The sequence below is a fragment of the Nelusetta ayraudi genome, unplaced genomic scaffold, assembly GCF_046127955.1.
Source record: "Nelusetta ayraudi isolate G7.1 ecotype Tasmania unplaced genomic scaffold, CSIRO-AGI_Nayr_v1 ptg000011l, whole genome shotgun sequence".
Taxonomy (NCBI): Eukaryota; Metazoa; Chordata; class Actinopteri; order Tetraodontiformes; family Monacanthidae; genus Nelusetta; species Nelusetta ayraudi.
This window is the reverse complement of record NW_027466061.1, coordinates 28,378,528-28,398,649: the sequence shown is the minus strand read 5'-3', so window position 1 is coordinate 28,398,649 and position 20,122 is coordinate 28,378,528. Positions and strand designations below refer to the sequence as shown.

The following is a 20,122-nucleotide window of genomic DNA, read 5'->3' as shown; positions in this document are numbered from 1 at the left end:
GACTCGAGCGACCTCTGTTTACAGCCTCCTGCTAAAAGTGAGGCTTTGCCGGACAGCGGTGCAGTGCCGTTACCTCCCCCCAGGCGGCAGCAGGGGGCTCCACCGGCGGGTAGTGCTTGGGCAGATCCCAGGCCACCTCCTTCATGAACCACTTGAAGCTCTTGCAGTTGAGCTGGTTCCTCAGCTCCTTCTGGGCCGTCATGTCCCCGGCCGACAGGTGGCGGTACTCGGGCCGCCGCTGGTAGATGTACTCGGCGTACTCGTCCATCCACACCTCGGCCACGCGCTTCAGGTTCTGCAAGCGGAGAGGAGACGTTCAGCGAAGACACGTGAACGAAGATGGGAAGGGCCGGTTAGTCCGTCAGCGGCTCCTTCTGGCTTTTATCGAAACAGAGCGGAAAGCCCTCGTCTCATCGGCGCTCTGACTGATCCGACATGACACAGTGATCAAAGCGGCCGGTCGCCAGGGCGGGCGAGGAAGGGAGGGAGGCAGAGAGGGAGGAGGAAGGAAGGAGGAGGGAGGGGCCTCGTCTCTTGGAGCAGAACGTCAGGGGAAAAGCAGGCGAGACCGCACGGAGCAGAAACCACCACCTGCTTCTCTGACTGCGGAAAATATGTCAGAAATCAAAGTGGTTGCAGCAGATGCCATGCGACCAGACGGCGATTTCCACGACCTCCATCAGCTCAGACAAACATCCTAAACATGGAGGATTCAGACGGAAAAAGATCCTTCTGCGCTGGTGGGGAGAGACGACCAACGGCCACACACACACACACACACACACACACACACACACACACACACACACACACACACACACACACACACACACACACACACCTGAGAAGAGTCTCAGCTGCTGTTTGGCTTTCTTTGGGAGCAAATTAAGTAAAAAAAAACTTTTATAGTTTTATAGTATGTCTGTTTTAAGATGGAAACAAATATGTGAAAATCAGAATTTGAATTTTTCTCGATTAAACATTCAACACTGTTTTTTTCTTTCTGTAAACCAGAAGGCTGAGACGTGCTGATCAAACTCAGTCGATTTAATATTTAAAATACAGAATAAAGGATTCTCTTTCATTTGAAACACAACAAAGGCTACATTATTGTTGATTTTCAAACAGAATGCCACACTCGTGCTACAAAATGTATCGAGGCCTCGGAATAAAACTGAGTTTTTGAGGAAACGGATTGGTGGGAAAATTCTCATCCAAAAAAGAAACCTTGTTCGGAACTGTGTGCATGTTTCTGTTGCAGTAGCACGGTGAGAGACTCACCCGGGCCAGGCTGACCCCACCGGGCACCTTGTAGGGGACGTACTTCCTGTAGATGTGACCCACCCTGGAGCAGGGGATGTCCTCCATGAGGCCGCCGCACATCCACACCTGCCAGAGACACGCGGCAGGTCAGAGGTGTGAAGCCCACGCTGTGACGCGCGGCGCTGTCTCCCGAAAAAATAAAAACGTGTTTCCAAGGCGGGGCCGGAGGGAGGATGAGACGCGTCCGTCACACTTTGCTTAATGACGGAGGAGCAAAATTGGATTTGTTCCGCTGCGACTGTCGGAAGGCGCCGCCACCTGTCCAGTCCCCGGGGTGGCGGTGGCGGCGGCGACGCCTTCTAATGAAGATAAATGGCTTCATGTTCAAGTCAAGAAGAAGACTGTGTATTGCTGCCGTTGACCTTTAACCTGCATCCATTCCTGGATTTTTGCAGGTCCTCCTTGAATCTGATCACCAGACCTTAATCTACTTAATCACTGTTATCTATATGTGTAGCAACTAAGACAGTCCTCTATTATACACTTTACACACGTCTATTCAAATTGAAAAATAATTGTAGGTTTATTTATACAATAACATTATATATATATATATGTATATATATATATATATATATATATATATATATATATATATATATATATATATATACATATATATATATATATGTATATATATATATATATATATATATATATATATATATACATACATATGTATATATATATATGTATACACACTACCAGGCAAAAGTTTGGACACACCCTATGAATTAAATGTCTTTTCTTTCATTCTCATGACTATTGACATTGCAGTTTCCCACTGAAGGCATCAAAACTACATATGAACACACATGGAATTAACTCGGAAACAAAAGTCTAAAACAACTCACACACGTTTTATATTTAAATTCTTAGCCACCTTTCATTTTCTTTGCTGCATGATTACAAATATCTTGCTCATATATTTGATGTCTTCAGTATCCATTTGCAGTGTAGAAGAAACAATTGCATGAAAAGGTGTATCCCAACTTTTGACTGGTAGTGTATATGAATATATATATATATATGCGTGCACGTCTTTCAATGTTTAACTTATTTTTTATATGTAAATTTAGATCCATTTCTATACAATGAGGGCTTTGTAAATATTTGGATGACCTCACTGCATCACTCTGGCCACTTCTGTCTCTCTTTTGTCTAATCTTTTTTGTATGTTCTTTCCCCATAACCGGTCAGAGCAGTTGGCTCCACCCTCTGGAGGCGTGTCTACACCAGGTTTCTTCCTACTGTGGAGTTTTTCCTGTTGCTGTGGCTTCATGCGGCTGTGGAGGGATTTAGTGAAGCGCTTAGAGACGCTCTGGATGTGATTTATTGCTTTATAAAAAAAAAAAAAACTGATTGGCTGATTGGCTGATAGATATCCTGGCATGACGGGCAACTAAATTGTTGCATATCACCACCAACTGGAAATGGTTTCGTTGACACCTTAAAAAACACTGCAGTCCTTCTGCGATGAAACCTCAACGCTTCTGCAGCCCGCCGAGGCTCGTTGACGTTCTGCTCCCAGACCTTCGGACATCAGCTGGCAGCTATTTCATTTCAATTACCCCCCTTCGTCCGGCTCGCTGCACCGCCGACTCGGCAGCGGCGTCGTTTCCAAGGGAGGAAAGTCACAGATTGGATGTCTGTATTGCTGCTGCGGGGAAGTCTGAGCTGCGAAGCCCGTCCAGCCGTCTCCATCCAGCGAGCAAACGCTGCAGGTTAATAACCGAGGCGCCGTGCCGCAGGATGGATCAGGAGGTCGAGTCCGCCGGTGGCGGGATTAAACTCAAAGCGTTATCGCCCGCCTCCAATCCTCTCGCCTCGGAGCCGCCAAGACTCAACCCCGCCGTACCGTCATAACTCTCTCACCACTTTATCTCTGACCAAAAGCAGAAAAGGCCTCGTGTCTTGGAAAATAAAATACAAAAATAAACATGGTCAGCGCGTCCATCTGACTTCCAGTCTTCGAAAAATTGGAAGAAAACGCTCCTGATTTAAGCACCGCCTCCTCACACCGACGACATCATTTGGAGCACTGCGAAACAATGAGTTCTGACAAATTGGTCGTTTCTTTCTCCTTTCATTTAATTTATGTATTTACTGCTGTGTTTATTTTCACCTTGATTTATTTTGCTCGACTTAATTTTGAATTGTAGTTGTATTCTATAGAAATTATGAATGGTTCATGGAAAAATGGAAAAAAAAAAAAGCTCTGACAAATTTAGAATAAAATGTCTTTTGACCTGTCCAGCAATTTGCCATAAGCAGGTGGATTCATCTCAATGTTGACCGTTCAGGAGGTGCGCTTTATTTACATCACCCCATCGCTCTGACCAGGTGGAGACAGGAACATTTGCTGCTTCCCTGAACTTTATTTATTTACCTTGAAGGAGATTTCGTACTGCTCCCCTCCCCAGATCTCCAGACCCGTGTCGTAGCCTCCCAGCTCCCAGAACCACTTCCTGTCCACAGCAAACAGGCCGCCAGCCATCACCGGAGACCTGCAGCACCAGATCGATGAAACGGACTGAGTGCGTCTGACAAACAATTCTAATACGAATAAAAAAACAAACAAACAAACAAACAAACAAGTAAACTTGTTGCAGTAAAAATGTAAAAGACATGTTTCTAATTGGGTAACTCTGCCCGGTGTATATTATTTTCCTTCAGAGGAGGAAAAACTACAGACAGTGCAGGGCCACAAAGAAAACACACAAGCACACAGACACAAAACACACACAACTGCTTAAGAATCTCATTGGGGGGGGGTAAATAACAGTGGCTGCAGGGCGACCGGAGGAGTGAAGCGTGCGTGTGTGTGTGTGTGTGTGTGTGTGTGTGTGTGTCTCGCGTGTGCTGATATATGCGTTGGAGGTTGTTAACTGCTGCTTCGCCGCAGGCAGCAAACACAAGCACACGGCAGCTGAGGAGTCTCCACTTGGTCGCCAGGACAGCCAAACACTGTGAGCGAGGATCAAATCACAGGAAGCCGACTTCACGCCGGCGGCCCCGCAGGCTCTTACAACTCGTCTTCACCGTAGTGCAGATTACACAGCCGTTCGTTCTTCCTGTTATATATACATATATACATATACAAGTGACATGTCAGCCGACTTCCTGTTTGCTCCACTTGCCCTCTTACAGGGAGTGCGAGAGTGTTTGTGGAAGGCAGTCAGTCCCACAGAGAGCCCAGACCTCTAGCCGCGCCGCAGCTTCACTGGATTAATATTGACCCGCATCGACCTCGACACTCCAACCGCCGGAAGATTCACTTCCCCGACGGAGGGACTCAAACACTCGGCGTCGTAAAGTCAAAAAAATGTTTGGGATGGGATCAGCTGGGCAACATCAACACAGTTCAGACGGCCATCAGGCTACCAGGCAGCAGGCCGCTGCACAATTACAGCAGCAGCAGCGGCTGTGCAGAAGAAGTTGTGTGTCAGTGTGGCAGCCATCAGTTCCAGCAGCCCAGCAAGATTTACTGACTCCTCTTTGGGAAGACTCGCTCCATCGGAGGATTAAAAAAAAAGAAAAAGGAACCCGACGGCCCATGAATATTCCGACTCGCAATTTACATTTAATTAGAAACGCTCAAGTTGCTCTTCTCCATTTCTCTCTGTTGACCTTGAGGAGACGGAGAGCCGTGGCCTGAACTCATCGCTGACTGACACAGTGGCACCCTGAGCGGAGGAGGAAGGGAGAGAGAGAGACAGAGGAGGAGGAGGAGAGGAAAGGAAAGAGGAAGGAGAAGAAAGGCAGAGCGACGGACAGTCTGGGAGGGAGAGAGAGGAGCGGAAAAAGGTCAGAGGGAAGAAAGTAGAGGAAAAGAAGAAGAGATAGGGGAGAGTGAGAAAGGAACGGTCTTTCATTCCTTTCAAGGAGATGGCAGACAGGGGGTGGGGGTGGGGTGGGCGAGGGAGTCAACGGTATGGAAAACACTTCAACTTTGCTACTCAAACACAACTTCCTGTCTGGAAAGACAGGAGGAGGGGGAGGGGCTTAGCCCTGGATGGACCCATCAGATGAGGGTCGCCTGTGCTGGTGACATTTCCAGCTTCCTGCTTTGACCTGCACACCTGCCTGCGCTGGTAATGAGTGGTGCAACAGACGTGCGTGCACGAGGAGGAAAGTAACGCAGAGGGAATAACGTGCGTGCACGGCCCGGACTGCTGATATCTGTCACTTCTAGAGGAAAAAAACAAAACACTTGTTGGCTGTCGGCTCGCAGTGCCCCACCCCCGAGCGCTGATTGGTGGTGGTGGTGGTGGGACCTGGTGGGACGACACGACCCTGCTGGCTGTCTCGTGCACGACACACATGCACATACATGCACTGCACCGACCGACGCCTGTGATCTGGAACGCAGCTGATGTGTGAGAGAGCGAGGGAGTGAGAGAGTGAGAGAGAGAGAGAGAGAGAGCGAGAGAGAGAGAGGGCGGACGACATTGATGAAACAGACAGTGACAGTGGCAGGAGAGGGTACACGCGCACGCACGCGCACACACACACACACACACACACACACACACACACACACACACACACACACACAGCTCGGTGATGGATTCTGCCGTCCCCTCGCGGCGGCGCCTCCTTCTCCGCTGCTGCAATGTCAATCAAGATGAAAATGAAAATCTTTGCGAGTCAAATTGGATTTGCAGCCGAGGAAGGTCACTGTGCTGGGCGGGAGGCGGCGGCTAATTCCTGAAATGAGGATTGATTCTGATTGTTCCGCCACTCGTTTCTTCTCCTTCTTCTTCTTCTTCTTCTTCTGGTCTCTGATGATTCCTACTGTAATTCCTCTGAAGCGGCAGGTTTTTTTTTTTTTTTCTTTTCTGGCACCGGAACAGAGAGAAGAGATGCCGACTCGTCCTCCAGGCCTCACTCGATCTCTCTCTCCCTCCCTCACACACACACACACACACACACACACACACACACACACACACACACACACACACACACACACACACACACACACACACACACACACACACACACACACACGCGCACGGTGATTTGGCTTCAACAAATAGCCGTCGTGTCTGCAGCCGCGGTTTATTTAGTGTCTCATTACTTAAAGGTTATCTGTGTGAGGGCCAAACAGTCGTGTTTGCTCTGCAGCCGCATCGCCAGGGGAGCTGGTGTCACATGATCGCACATGCACACGCGCACACACACACACACACACACACACACACACACACACACACACACACACACACGCACACTGACTCACTGGAAAGGCTCACTGGTATCGTCCTTCTGCAGCTCCGGAGGGATGGGGATCCTCTTGTAGTACATCTCCCAGTCGAAGGCTCCTCGCATGGCGTCGCCCGCCTGCGTCTCGTAGCCAAAGTTGTCGTGGTCGATGACGTCGATCATGGGGCACACGATGGCCTTCCTGTTCTGGGCGATCCGGTCTGAGAGGAGGGGGAGGGAGAGATGGAGGGAAGGAAGGAGGGAGGAGAGAGAGGAATTCATTTCCTTTTCAAAATGACTTTATTTTATTTTTTGCACATTTAGCTGCAACTGCGCAACACTGCGTGAAACTTTTGAGACGTGAAATATTACTTATTAAACACGACGGAGGAGGAGGGGGAGGAGCTGAGACGGCAGCGCTGGGACTCACCCAGCAGCGGCGGCAGCCAGTTGACGTTGGCCTCGCAGTGGGAGTCCAGGAAGGTGATGACCTCGCCCCTGGCGGCGCCGGCTCCCAGGAGGCGGGTCCTGATCAGCCCCTCCCTCTTCTTGGTCCTCAGGATGCGGACCTTGGGCAGGCGGGTCATGTACTCCTCCAGCGCCACCTTCAGGTGCTCTGCAGAGAGACAGAGGAGAGGTGCAGCCGTGAGATGAACATCAGGTGACTGTGGGTTTGTTAAAAAAAAAAAACGTGTTCTGCCTTGCAACAGGACGCTGAGACTGAGGAATGAAGGCATTAAGGAAGACAGACATCTGCTTCCACATGCTGCACGCTGACACGTTTCCCTCCGGGCCTCGCCAGCAGTCCGGGATCAGCGCGCACCGACTCCTGTTTTCTTTCCCGTGCACCCGCAGATTTGTTTTTACACTTTACGGCGCCTCCGTGCGACGTGAACCGCGAGGAAAAACATCCATCTGCGAGCGACGCTCGTCCTGGCTCGTCGCACCCGCAGCCACCCCTGAGCATCTTCTCCGAGATGGAAGCGACGGTCTGACAGAGACAGGGTGGGATGTGGGAGCCTGCAGGATCCTGTCAGCTGTTCGCTTGCCCGTCACAGAGCCAATCAAATATTGAAGTGTTTGCTATAAAACATGAGCTGACACACCAGATGGAATTCACGGGAGGTTTTTTATCTCGGGAAAAATATGGAAAAAAAGCACCTGGAGGTAGAGAGGGGGCAGTTTCAGGAAGGCTTGGAGGGGGATTGGATGAACCTTCTGCCACAGTGAAATTAGACCATTCACATCAGGAAACCATGAATTCGTTTGGAAATCCCAACCTGCTCAACGTGTTTCGGCCAGGTGCTTTTCAAGACGGAGCTCCTGGTTTTCGAACTGGAGATCCACACACGCAACGCACAAGTTTGATTATAAAAACAAAACCAAAAGGCAGTGACGCACTAGAGGTCGACCTGCATTACTCTCTCCATCACACTGGCGCTCTGACACAGCAAGAGGCGGAGCCGATGCAGCCGAGAGGGCCAGAAAAGCAGCAAAACATAAAGGGGACGTGAATCAATCAAACCCAGAGGTGAGTACAGACATTTTTCTCCATTCTCTCCTCAGAGCCGCCGCTGACAGGAATCAATTCCCTCCTAAATGGAGCCTGTAAATCATTCTGCTCCAAACGCAGAGTCACTTCTGACAGGTCAATAAAAACATTAAATAAATAAATAAAAGAAATAAAAAAATAAAAACAGATAAATAAAAATGTTCCATCTGTCTTCTGACAGCGCGTCTCCACGGCGGAAAGTTCCGTCACATCCAGCAGTTGCCGCCGGCCGGAGGCGGAGCTAATTATCGCCGCCACAGTGGCATCGATCTCTCCGCCAATCATCAGGACGTCCATCTGTCTGACCGTGTCGGGGGGAGAGTGTCCGTTAATGAGCCGTCTCTATGGCAAGCCGTAGCTACAGCGTGACCTTTGACCCTTCCCTCGGATGGACGGCTTCAATAAACTGCGAGCAGCAGTGAAACTTTTAAAAGGTCCATATTAACGTCAGGAGACGCAATCAGGAAGCGCTGATTGACGAGCTGCTCGGCCAACGACTCCGACGCCCCCCGGAGGCCGATCAAAGAGTAACGTCAAGTCGTACGAGCGACTTACTCCGCTACGACTCCGGGTCATTAAAACAAAAACTGCAGCGCGACGTTCACATTAGAATCCTGTGGCCTCTGCGGGTCCTTTGACTCCTCCACTCCTCTGCTGTCAATCAGCCTGAGCGGAAGTGGCAAGGTGGCGGTGGTGGCGGCGGCGGCGGCGGCGGCGGCAAACCGTTGGGGATCTCGCCGTTTGCTGCCTCTCTGTTCCTTGTGCCGCTGCTCCACATCCGCCTTTTGAAGCTCCACACCAGAGACGTTTGACAAAAGGGGCCATTAAATGCAGAATACAGGGAGACATAAATAATATATTGGCTCTGTCAGTGTTCCACATTGATAGCAGTTTTCTTTTTTTTTTTTTTTGTCACAAATGGTCCAACTGTCACCGAGCGCAGCCCTTCCTCCCCCACATTGCCCACCTCCTCCACCACCGCCCAGTCCAGGCACTAATTGGATTGTGAACAGCAGTGGGGCGGCCGGAGCAGCAGCAGCAGCAGCAGCAGCAGCAGCAGTTACGACATCTTCATCTCAGCGCTCTTCCTCTCCATCCCTTCTCTCCTCGGGTCTTCTCCCCTCATCCTCCTGCTCCGATGCCGTTTGGCAGCAGTCGCCTCTCCGGGGATGCAGGGACGCTGCTGATGACGGCGGACGTCATCGACATGCTCTACGACACCTACGTGAATGTGGATGGATAAATAACAGCCTCCATACGCCCGCTGGTGCCATTCTGCTGCCCGCGTCCGTCTCAGAAGACTAAGTGAGCCTTAAAATATTCAGTTGTGACATCACAAAGGGCACAAATACCTCACAATTGCCTCCTTCCAAACATGTAGGAGGGCTAACAATGCAGTTTTCTGGACATCGAGAGAGTTTTGCATCATTAAATCCATGCAGCTGCTCCACTGGTGGCTGGGATAAAAATCATCATCTCAAAATGTGATGACAACATGGGACATTTTTACTGCTTGACAGACGATCTGTGCATCTGTTCCAAAGATTCTGTTAATTTATGGAAGTGTAATTTAATTTTGTCGGACACGGCCGTCTTTATTTATGTTTTATCAGTTAAAGATATTTATAACGGAAAGGTTTGACGGAGGCCCTGCGATGAACTGGCGACTTGTCCAGGGTGTCACCCTGCCTTCGCCCTAAGACAGCTGGGATAGGCTCCAGCAGACCCCCGTGACCCTGAATAGGAATAAGCGGGTATAGAAGATGAATGAATGAATGAAGGTTTGACGGAAATGTTATTCAGCGTCAGTGTGACTGGCGCTGCCTACCAACGCCCCTCACCCTGCCCTCTGCTGGGTAATCCCTAAATCCTGCCCGAAGGGCTCCAATTTAAATTAACCCCGGTTACATTCCTGTGATTTTCGTCACGGCCTTTGAATATGCGCCGTTCCCGGTTCTAAGAGTCGGAAGACAAACTGACTATCTCACCAAACAATTAAAAGGAAACGACCCAAAGGAATTCTGGGAGGGAAGAGGCTAAAAAGCAGCAGCAAAGTTTCCTCCTGCTGGTGAAATTAAGCCGACAGCAACAGGAAACCAGTCAGCTCGGAGTCGGACGGCGCTTGCTGTTGCCGCGCGTCGACACGTCCGTAACATCCGCAGCAAGTTCTCATCGGCGTGAAACAGCATCAAATTAAAGTGTGACGCGGCGAGGCGTCCATTATTTCATCCCTTATCTTCTCCCTTATTTCGTGTTCACAACAGTCGCTAAATAAACAGAAAAACCTCCCTTGACGAGTCATTTTCATACTTTAATAATGAGCCCGCAGCCAAACACGTTCCGGGCTTGACGGTGTTTACTGACGCTCCTCCAACACAAGCGGCTGATTGTGATAAAGTGACAGCCGCAGCCAAACAAACGGGCGGCGTCTCCGGCTCCCGGTGCCATTTTATTATTGCGTGGGGGGAAAATTGCCTGGAGGAAAACTAATAAATTGGCCCTGGATGGTGCACATCGTAATGGGATTGCCTGTAACAGGCTGTCGCAGGTCTCATCAGAGCAGAAATGAAAGCCGAGGCTCCTTCAATTTTTCTTTAAAATTTTTTTTCTCCAACAAACGCCTCAAACCGTCGACCGTGTCATGTTTGGCTCTGCCCTCTTGGTTTTTCTTCCTGATTCTCATTCCTGGTTTCACCAGTTTAGCCGCTCGCTGAGGTGCAGAAGCCCGACGAGCCATTTGGTCGTTACACGTTCAGACACGGGCGGTCGGCGTCGTGTCTTTTCAATCCTCGGAGTCGAGGGGGGTGGCGGGTGGCGGGTGGTCTTCACCTCGCTAAATACGGCCATACATCAAATTAGCCATTAACCGTCTGCGTGATTGGCTCGCCGGGCCAGAACTCGGTGGCAGAATCCCGCCGCCGCCCAGCTAATGGCGAGATGACACGGCCGACATTTGCATGGCGCGGCGACGAGAGCGCGTTCAGCCAAGTGGCGAAAGGTTACGGCGTCTAATTACGGGGCGGTTAATTTGAATAAATTGGAATTTGGGCTCCTTCTTGGTTCGGCGCTGAAAGAAAATTGGCAAGGTGCAATAAATCAGCCGTAATGAGAGGCGGCCGACGCCTGCAAACACATTAGTCATTATTAGAATGTAAAGTTCCGGGGACACGATGAGGGCGCCGCCCGCCGCAGCCTCCTTCCTGCGGAGGCCATTTTTTTTTCCGAGCAGCCATCTGCTCCCGCTGCAGGGCGCCGCGGTAACATCCACCTCCGCAGACACACACATTAATTAGGATGCGGAAGGAAGGCCACACAGGCAGGAAAAGTCGGCGGTTAAGCCGTAGTTTAGCTTCTCTCAACTCACTCAGCTCGTCACTTCCTGCAGCCATTGTCTCGTCTTTCTGGGTGGTTGTTTTTTTTTTCTCTCTTTCTTTTTATTGGAAGGGTAGGAGGTTCAATTCAATTAACCTCAAATTACAGTGGATCCAACACGGCATCCAAATCCGTCCAAGGTGCTGGACTGCAGCCCAGACGAGTTGGCGCGGCACCAAAGAGCCAAGCTGCTAATTTTATTCCCTTCCCCCTGGAAAAAATATCCTGATGGCCGCTGTGGAGCCGCGATCGCACGCCGTCCCTCCCACCGGCAAATCAAACCGCGGTGCTGCCGCTGCTGCTGCGCTCGTCAGCAAAACAGGAGCCAATCGCAGCGCAACCTGATCAATCAGCTTCCAACAAACGGCCAGAAGGAGGAGGCGGAGGAGGAGGAGGAGGAGGAGGAGGAAGGTGTAGCATCATAACTTCTGTGACGTCAGACCCGACTGTTTAGTGAGGGAACTTTTCAACGGCGTGGTGCGGCCACTCTCAGCCAGCCTTGAATGCCAGCGCGCCGACACTTGCATGTGCTAATGAAGTCAGCCTCTCATCTGCACAGTACACTTCAATCAGCAAGGAGGAGGCACTCCAAACACGACTTGAATGGAGGAAATAAAATTAGCCGAGGAGAAAAGCCCCCCCCCCAAAAAAAGAAAAAGAAAAACAAGGCTGAAGAGCCCGACCACGAGGCCACACGTCATTTTCTTTCTAGCTGCAGAAATGTGCTGTAAATGTAGACTTCTGTTAATGTGGTCGCATCTTATCAAATTCCATCAGGTTAGACAACATCAACATGAAAATGGGTGACCGCCTTTCAATCTAAGCAATAATAACGTTGTCTTAAATAGACCCCTCCACTCCTGCAGATGAAAAACAGATGGCAAATGTACGACACTAAAGATACTACACTAAAAATGTTAAAAGCCTTCCCCCCCAAATAAATCAACACTATTGCCTCAGCATCCCTGAAACCATTTTTTCAAAAATCAAACCAGTGACTTCATTGCCTTTTCACTGCAGTACCAGATCTGGCCACTAGTGTTCCCAACCGGGTCCGAGCGGCGACAGAGGCGGCGGCGAGCATCCTTCCTGCACGCCTCGGAAATTCAATTACAGTCTAATGAAGAGTGAGCCGACCTCCCGCCTCCCTCCCTCTGCCCTCCTCCCTCCCCCGCCCCCGTCCCTCCTCCTCCTCCTCCATCCTCCTCCCGCTCTTCATCCTCTCAGCTGGCGTGTTTGTTTGACTTCACCTCACGACCTTTCCCTTGTTCACCGTTTTACCTTCAGGGTGATAAATGCTGTCAGGTTAAACACAGCCGACTGCCGTGTTCACGTGCAACACCACCAGCACCTGCAGCGGGACACACACACACACACACACACACACACACACACACACACACACACACACACACACACACACACACACACACACACACACACACACTTCACAAGTAATTTTTACCCCGCTGGCAGCCTGCCAGACACTTTAGCCCGACTGCAAGCTACAGGACAACTTTTTTTTTCCCCCCCTAAAGAAAATTCAAGAACTGCTGGATCTCTCAGATTTCACCCCTAAAATCCGGCCAATCCAAATCCTGAAATCTGCCAACCTCCAGCAGACGGCGTTTTCAGGGTTGTAGTTGCAGCAGCAGTACTTTATAGTGCAGGACAAACCTGCGTTTCTTTGTTTTCCGATGCGACAGGTCATAAATATAAACAAGTCCCCCCCCCCACCCCCCTGGGAACGTTAGCGGACTTGTTTTTTTCTGCCGTGGTGACAGACGTTTGGCCGACGGCTCACTCTTTTCACCTGCTTGCCAACAACATACCGAGCGTCGGGGCTGCTTCGTGCGTCGTCTTCCTCTCTTCCGCCGGGAGTCGTAGAGCGCCACGTGGGAGCGGAGTTAATTTGGCGAAAAGGGCCGTTTGCCAGGAAGTGACACCATCGCTTTCAGTCTCCAGACAACAAATTTGTTGCCGAGCCGGGGAAAATAAAATAAAAAAAATAAATAAAAACTCCACTCCTCCCTCGTCTGGATGTGGTTTCACGCGTCCCGATTGCACCATTTCTCTCCGTGTGACAGCTTTTTATCGCCGCTGACTATCCATCAACCTGCTGCCACTCTGGACTCCGGCTCCCATTTTCTTCCCGCCGACAGACGAGAGCCGCCGTTAAAAAGCCACCATGCCGGCATCGTTTGTTAGCCGCAAACTGGCAAACTGGCTCGGAGAATTTTAAAGGAGCCACTCAGAGGGAAATGTCTGAGGTCTGGGCTCTTCCCTCCTACTCCAGCGATATGAATTTCATCTCTCCAGCACATTTTTTTTTTGCCCTTTCCCCCAAAAAATCTATTTGATCCCATCAGACACTGGTGGCTGACTGAATAATTGGACCATCAATCGTGACCCAGTGACAGGTTTCCATCACAGTCGCAGAGGTCTGGTTCCCGTCACACACCACCGTTAATCATGATGGATACATCTGGGCCCAAACTGCGTGTGACCACAACCAGGCACCAGGCGAGATGAGATACGGAGCCAACGAAACATAAAAAAAAAAAAAAAAAAAAAAAAACATCAGGGACTGGGAGGAAAATTCACATTCTCATCTCATCGCTTCGGCGGAGAAAAAGCTCGGCAACGGAGATCCTCAGATCCACTTCTGATTGGGATACGGTTTGGATTAAGATTAGCGGTAACGCTAAGGAGCAGTGGGCAATCAGAAGCAAGTGCAGGTGGGTCATGGCTGATCTCTGATAAGATACTAATAAAGAGATAATAATAAATACATAATTACATTTTTAAGGTGGGCATTAGCTGCAGGAGACCATTCGTAGACCGAGGGGGGCAGTAATCAGACATTAGCATGAGCATGAAAAAAATAGCATTGATGCTCAGTTGCAGGCGTGCTAAACTCCGACAATGCAAAGAAGCAAAGAAGCCAGCATACAGGCATCGTCCAACTCATCATTAGTCACTCAGCTGCACACACATGCATTTGATTTTTCCTGTTGTTTACTCAGCCGAATCGATAAAAAAAAAACAAACACATTGGCGTGCTGAGAATTTGTTTGACTGATTTATTTGTTTTTTCTTTTGTTTTTCTTTCCGCCATTTTCATCGGCATCTTGCACCGCAAACAAACAAATAAAAAAAAAAAACAAAGCGTTGAAGAAAAAGTGACGACACGGAAGAAGAATAACAGAAAACCATCCAAGAGGAAAGTTTTAAAGGGGAAGAAATGGCTGGAGTACAGAGGGAAAAAACCTGTCAAGAATAGAATTCCCAGAACATCCTGCCCACAATACCCTGCTGTCTCCAAAGTGATGGCGGTTTCTGAGTCACAAGTCACTCAGAGTGAGTCATCAGGTTCACCGCCAGTCCAACACCAGACTGGGCTGTAGTTATGAGTTATTTTTAATGAATAAATAAATGATAAAAAAAAGGTGAGAAGAAGCTGCTGCTGAGACGTTCGGATCTAATTACACAACAGAAGGGCGAGGAGCTAATTAGCGCCTCGGAAAGTGAAACGGCACGGCCCAAAAAGCAGCAACTCATCAATTGTTTATTCGCCGAAACAACAACCGCTGTCGGGTCACGCAGGCGGAGTCGGTGAGGTGCATTATGGGACGTGACGGTGCAGGTCTGAGTTTCCTCAGGAAGGAATCAAAGGATGCAAAATGAACCTTCCCCCTGTGTTTTCTCACGGTAACCTGTGAATATACAGTTTAGGAAATCAGCGCTTTTCTGTGATGTCACAAAGGGCACCGACACCTCTATCGAGTATCAACCACATGCCCAGAGAAGGGGGTTGACTCCGCCCCTGGTTTCTCCGCCCCCTTGCAAGCGTGTGGAGGGTCTAGCAAAGCATCAGTTTTAGCAGTGGGCTGTAAACAGAGGGCTAAACATGCTGCTTTCTGGGGCGATCATGGCAGGCTCCTCGGCCGCATTCTGGGGTGAAAAATAAAGACGGCTGAAATATATATGACCTTGAAGGGAGGTCGACAGGCGGGTTCAATTATACATTGGGAGCTCAGCGATGGAGTGCTATTAGGCGAAAAAAAAAAAAGGCTTTCAAATTGAATTAAAAAGTTAAAATATAATTAGTCAAGTGAAAAAAAGAAGGAGAATCTTTGCATATCTAAGTGCAAAGATTAATGGAACATTAGATGTGAATACTGGAAGCTATTAGATGTGCTGCAGCTCTTTTCCGTGGTCACAGACCTCCATGTTCCTCTGTTTCCTGGGCAGTGAGAAGCTCCTCTTATTAATTCTTATCACTCTTTTCTCACTCTGTTTTTTTCACCCCATGTGTAATACGCAGCACTCACGCAAAACGCGAGTACATGAGTGTGTGCCACTGCAGCCGACTACAGCACCTCGGAATGAAACCTGCAGAAATGCATCTCTCCACCTGTGCATCCCTTCGTCTGTTCCTCCCTCCATCTCTCCATGTCGACTCGTCGGGCATTATTTAACAGCGCGGGGAAAAAAGTGAGGGGAACAGACATGAACTCTCAGCCCCGCCTCCTCAAATCAGAACCCCCCCCCCCCTTGTCTCGACGGTTATTGCCTAGAAGCTGCATTAAAGCGGCACATCAGGCCGACTGAAACAAACAATCAAACTGAAAGAAACAGCTCAGCTGTGGCTTAGGGGTCACACTGGGGGGGTCACCACGCTGACGGCCGGCTTACCTTTGTCGCTGAAGTCGTCCACCAGGATGATCTCGGCGATGAGCTGCGGCGGCGAGCGGTTGAGGATGCTGTGGACGGTGCGGAGCAGCGACGACCAGCCCTCGTTGTGGAACGGGATGATGATGCTGGTGTTGGGCAGCTTCTCCGCGTACAGCTTCTGCCGGCAGCTGCCCACACACACACACACACACACACACACACACACACACACACACACACTCAGGTAAATAAATAAATGCATGAACGGAGGCAAAGTGGAGTTCTTCCTTCTTCCTTTTCCTCTCTTCGTGCCGCTGCTCCTGCTGCATAATCACCAAACTCAGTCTGACTTCGGGCGAGTGTTAAATTTGCCGTGATGAAATTTAAGCGACGTCGTCTCGCTCCTCAACAAGATTTAATTAAGAGGTTTCCTGTCGCCGCACTAACAGAGAGCAGCTCCTCTTCACCCCCCCCCCCACACACACACACATCCTCCACCCCCCACAGAGCTGCACCCCCCCCCCTTTTTTTTTTTTATCATAGTTAGCAATAATACCAACCATCTTCCGCGGCAGCTGGTTTGAACTCTGTTGAACATCCAGCAGAAGCCGTCTGAGAAAATCTCTCCCGTTCCAAAAAGCCAATTACTGTTAAAAGGAGACCGACGGACTTGTCCGATCGCCGGTGATCTCCGCCTCCTCCACCAACGGCCAAAGTTGGCCGTTGGTGGAGGAGGCCGTTTTCATCATCATTATTATTATTATTATTATTATTGTAAATAATAATTGCTATTATGTTATTGTAGTTGTTGTTGTGAATTTGTATATTTTGTATATTGTGCAAATGAAATGAAATAAAAAAAAATAAAAAAAATGAATGGGCGGTCATCTTTTTGCTCCCTAATCTAGTTTTCCTAAAGTATCCTGTGGCCTGGACTCACTTTGCGTGGCGGATGTCCGGCACGGAGCGGTTGAGGGATATCCGGTCGCTGACATAGATGTTGAAGCCGTTCTCCCGGTAGGCCTGGTCCACCCGGTCGGCGTCGGTCATGGGGAAGGGCTTCCCCTGCTCCCCGTTACCTGCAGCAAACACACATTGATTTACTGCTGCCCACCACCGAGGAAATACGGCAAATTTATTTTGAACTTAAACACCAGAGTGTTTCAAGTTAAAGGTAACACACCGTCTCTGGAGCTCAACAGCCTTAAAAGCATCATTTAAAATATCAAACTGAACAGAGGAAAAACTATTGAATGTGATTTGATAAAAAAAAAAAAAGGAAAAGAAACGACAATTTGCAGGAAGTAGCCGATGGCTTATTGGCGAAACAGTCGAGGTTTTGCAGCCATCTGCCGCCATTTGAGCTAAAAAAAAACCTGACGCCTCCTCCACCGACCGCCGCAACAGACGACAACAGGCGGAAAATGTACGGATTTACATAATGAACCGAATAAAGAAAAAAACGTAGTGAGGTAGTTTTCAAGGATGAGTCCTGAGCTGCAGGGTGGAGGGTCCGCGGACCTACCGGAGCGAGACTGGTCCCTCCTGATGGCCTCGTAGTCGTGCCAGTCCTTCCTCCGCACGCCGTCCCGTCCCACCTGGGAGTCCTTCCCTGGCCGGTTCATCCCCTGCAGGCACACAGACAGGAAGACGCGTCAGCACCGGGACTCCGCCCACTCCGCCCGCTCACGCGCACGTCCTCGATTTAATTCCTTGGGCCAGAACATTTCTCTCTGCCTGCAGAGTGACGGAGGCTGCAGGCAAACTGAATCAGTCCCTTTAGATCAGTTTTTAACTCTGATATGATGACAATTATAAAAAAAAGTGTATTTGTATCCATTTTTATTCATAGTCAGCCAGTGTTAAGACTCCATATGTCCAGAAAACTGCACATTTAGCTCTCTGTTTGCTGCCTCCAGCCAAACCTGTTTCAGTAGCTGGACCTTCCACACGGAATGAAAGGGTTGAGACCACTAATAGGCTTCTACCTAAAAACAGGGAAGATTCCCTTTGATCTGATGGTCTGATGAAACTCTTTGCTGCAGCTCTGCTGATAGATTCACCTGTTTACACCTTAGAGCAAGTTTCCACACATCAGAGTGAGGATGTTTTTCTATCTGTCGGACTCAGAATGAAGAGATCTGTCCACAGCGTCAGACTCTCGGGCTCGCTCGCTCGTTTCATACTCAGCGGCCAGAATTCCAAAGGCTGCGGCGGATTCTGCCCGGCGCGGCGGCTCCCAGCGAGTCGGCTGAACGCAGGTTTGGCAGCGCAGCGGAGAAATAATTAGCTTGATGGGACGAAGCGATTAGCGCAGCGCTGTGGACACGAATGGCAGCGCTGACTGTACAAAATGCTGTGAAGTCTTTAATTGGGCCGCTGGCTCGGACGAAGGTGGAGCGGAGTGACCCAGCAGCAGGACCAGGACTTGGTGGGAAGCCACGGTCGGCTGGCGCTGATGAACTGGGCCGGGCTTTGCCACTAGGTGGCAGTATAGGCGCTGTACCACAGATGAATACAAACTGAAAAACTACAAATACAGGATTTTGTCTAGACTTTTCTTTAAAGCTGCGATGAGGTGCGATTGTGATGTCACAAAGGGCAATGATACGTGCCCTCCCTGTTTAGTGACCACACCCACAGCCAGATGTTGGCTCCGCCTTCTGACCCCGGCCTTTGCAAACATGGTGCCACAAAGCATTGCTTTTACGCAGGTGTCTGTGAACACCGGGCTAATTATTTCGTTTCAGGGTGCAGGACGGAGAAAGGAATCAGTCAGACACACCAAGACCAGGACAGGTCGTGACGGGCAGCAAGACTTCATGTGAGAAAAACAACAACAAAAAAAAGGATTGTCTTCATTTTCTCCCCCCGTTAAAACAGCCGTGCACGTCGCTGCGATGCCCCCCCCGGGGCTCCTCCCTCACCGCCTGACGAGACCTTGAAGAAAAAAAAAAACACACACACAAGACGAGGAGGAAGGAAAAACTTTCCCCGACTCGTGTTCAGTTTTTAGCCCGTCGGGAGAGTCGGTGGGGGTGGGGAGGAGATGGAGGGGTGACGGCATCGTCTTGAGGAACAGATGGCGGAGGAGATCACATGTGCGCCGCGAAATGGAAGGAGGAGAGGTTTTGTTTATATATATATATATATTCACACATACACACACACACACACACACACACACACACACACACACACACACACACACACACACACACACACACACACGCGGTTAATAGCCACTCGACTTGCACTAATTTGAGACATTTTATGGCTGAAGGAAGGAATTAAGAGCAGGATGCAAACGCCACTAAGCAGCTGCCGGCTGCTTCACGTGAGGAGAACCACTCAGCCGCGTCACGTGACTGCCGCAGAAGAAGAAAGTCCCCAGAAAAAGCACTTCCTGCCTTTCAGCGTGCATGCGTGCGTGCGAGAGTGTGTTGGCAGTGGACATCTGTCCGTCTTCACATTCAGAATTTAATCATCGGGAGACTAGTTCGAAGCCACCGTTTCTATTGGACGCCGTGGAAATTGAAAAAAATAAAAAAATAAATAAAAACAAAAAACACCCTGTCAACACTCCATCTGGAGTGTCAGACTGCTTCTCACAGTGCGGCTTCACAAAATGCTGTTTTCATCACTGCCACACAGCCCCAACAGCAACAACGACGCCAACGACAACAGCCCCGGCTGTGAGGTCGACGCCCCCTCCTGGCGGCCCAGGTGAGCAGTCACCTGCTCTTCCACGCCCATCGCCGCCTGTTAGAAACAAACAAAGGCGACCCCGGCAACACAAACGAGGAGGAAGTGATGGAGCTGCGAAGGGGACGTGGGCGCCGTCACCTGGCAGCTTCTTCCTCATTAAACTTAATGGAGGCTTTAAGTGGTGCGTTTAACCGCAGCCACGGGGCCACGTGTCATTTTATGATCCTGCCTGACTATAAAAAAAAATAAAAATAAAAATCTGGCAAAATGTGTCTTTTCTTT

The 20,122-nt window shown here is 49.6% G+C and overlaps 1 protein-coding gene across 1 annotated transcript in view; it reads right to left on the bottom strand.

Annotated features, from left to right (window-relative positions):
• Positions 1–20,122, bottom strand: part of LOC142885707 (polypeptide N-acetylgalactosaminyltransferase 10-like) — a 44,490-nt gene that overhangs the window by 4,786 nt on the left and 19,582 nt on the right. The window contains exons 2-9 of the mRNA XM_076022436.1: positions 17,658–17,760; positions 17,073–17,211; positions 16,154–16,320; positions 6,962–7,147; positions 6,569–6,752; positions 3,713–3,830; positions 1,282–1,389; positions 74–295 (exon numbers count right to left, since the gene is read on the bottom strand). Of these exons, the coding sequence (XP_075878551.1) occupies positions 74–295; positions 1,282–1,389; positions 3,713–3,830; positions 6,569–6,752; positions 6,962–7,147; positions 16,154–16,320; positions 17,073–17,211; positions 17,658–17,760 (1,227 nt within the window). The remainder of the gene's footprint in view (positions 1–73; positions 296–1,281; positions 1,390–3,712; positions 3,831–6,568; positions 6,753–6,961; positions 7,148–16,153; positions 16,321–17,072; positions 17,212–17,657; positions 17,761–20,122) is intronic.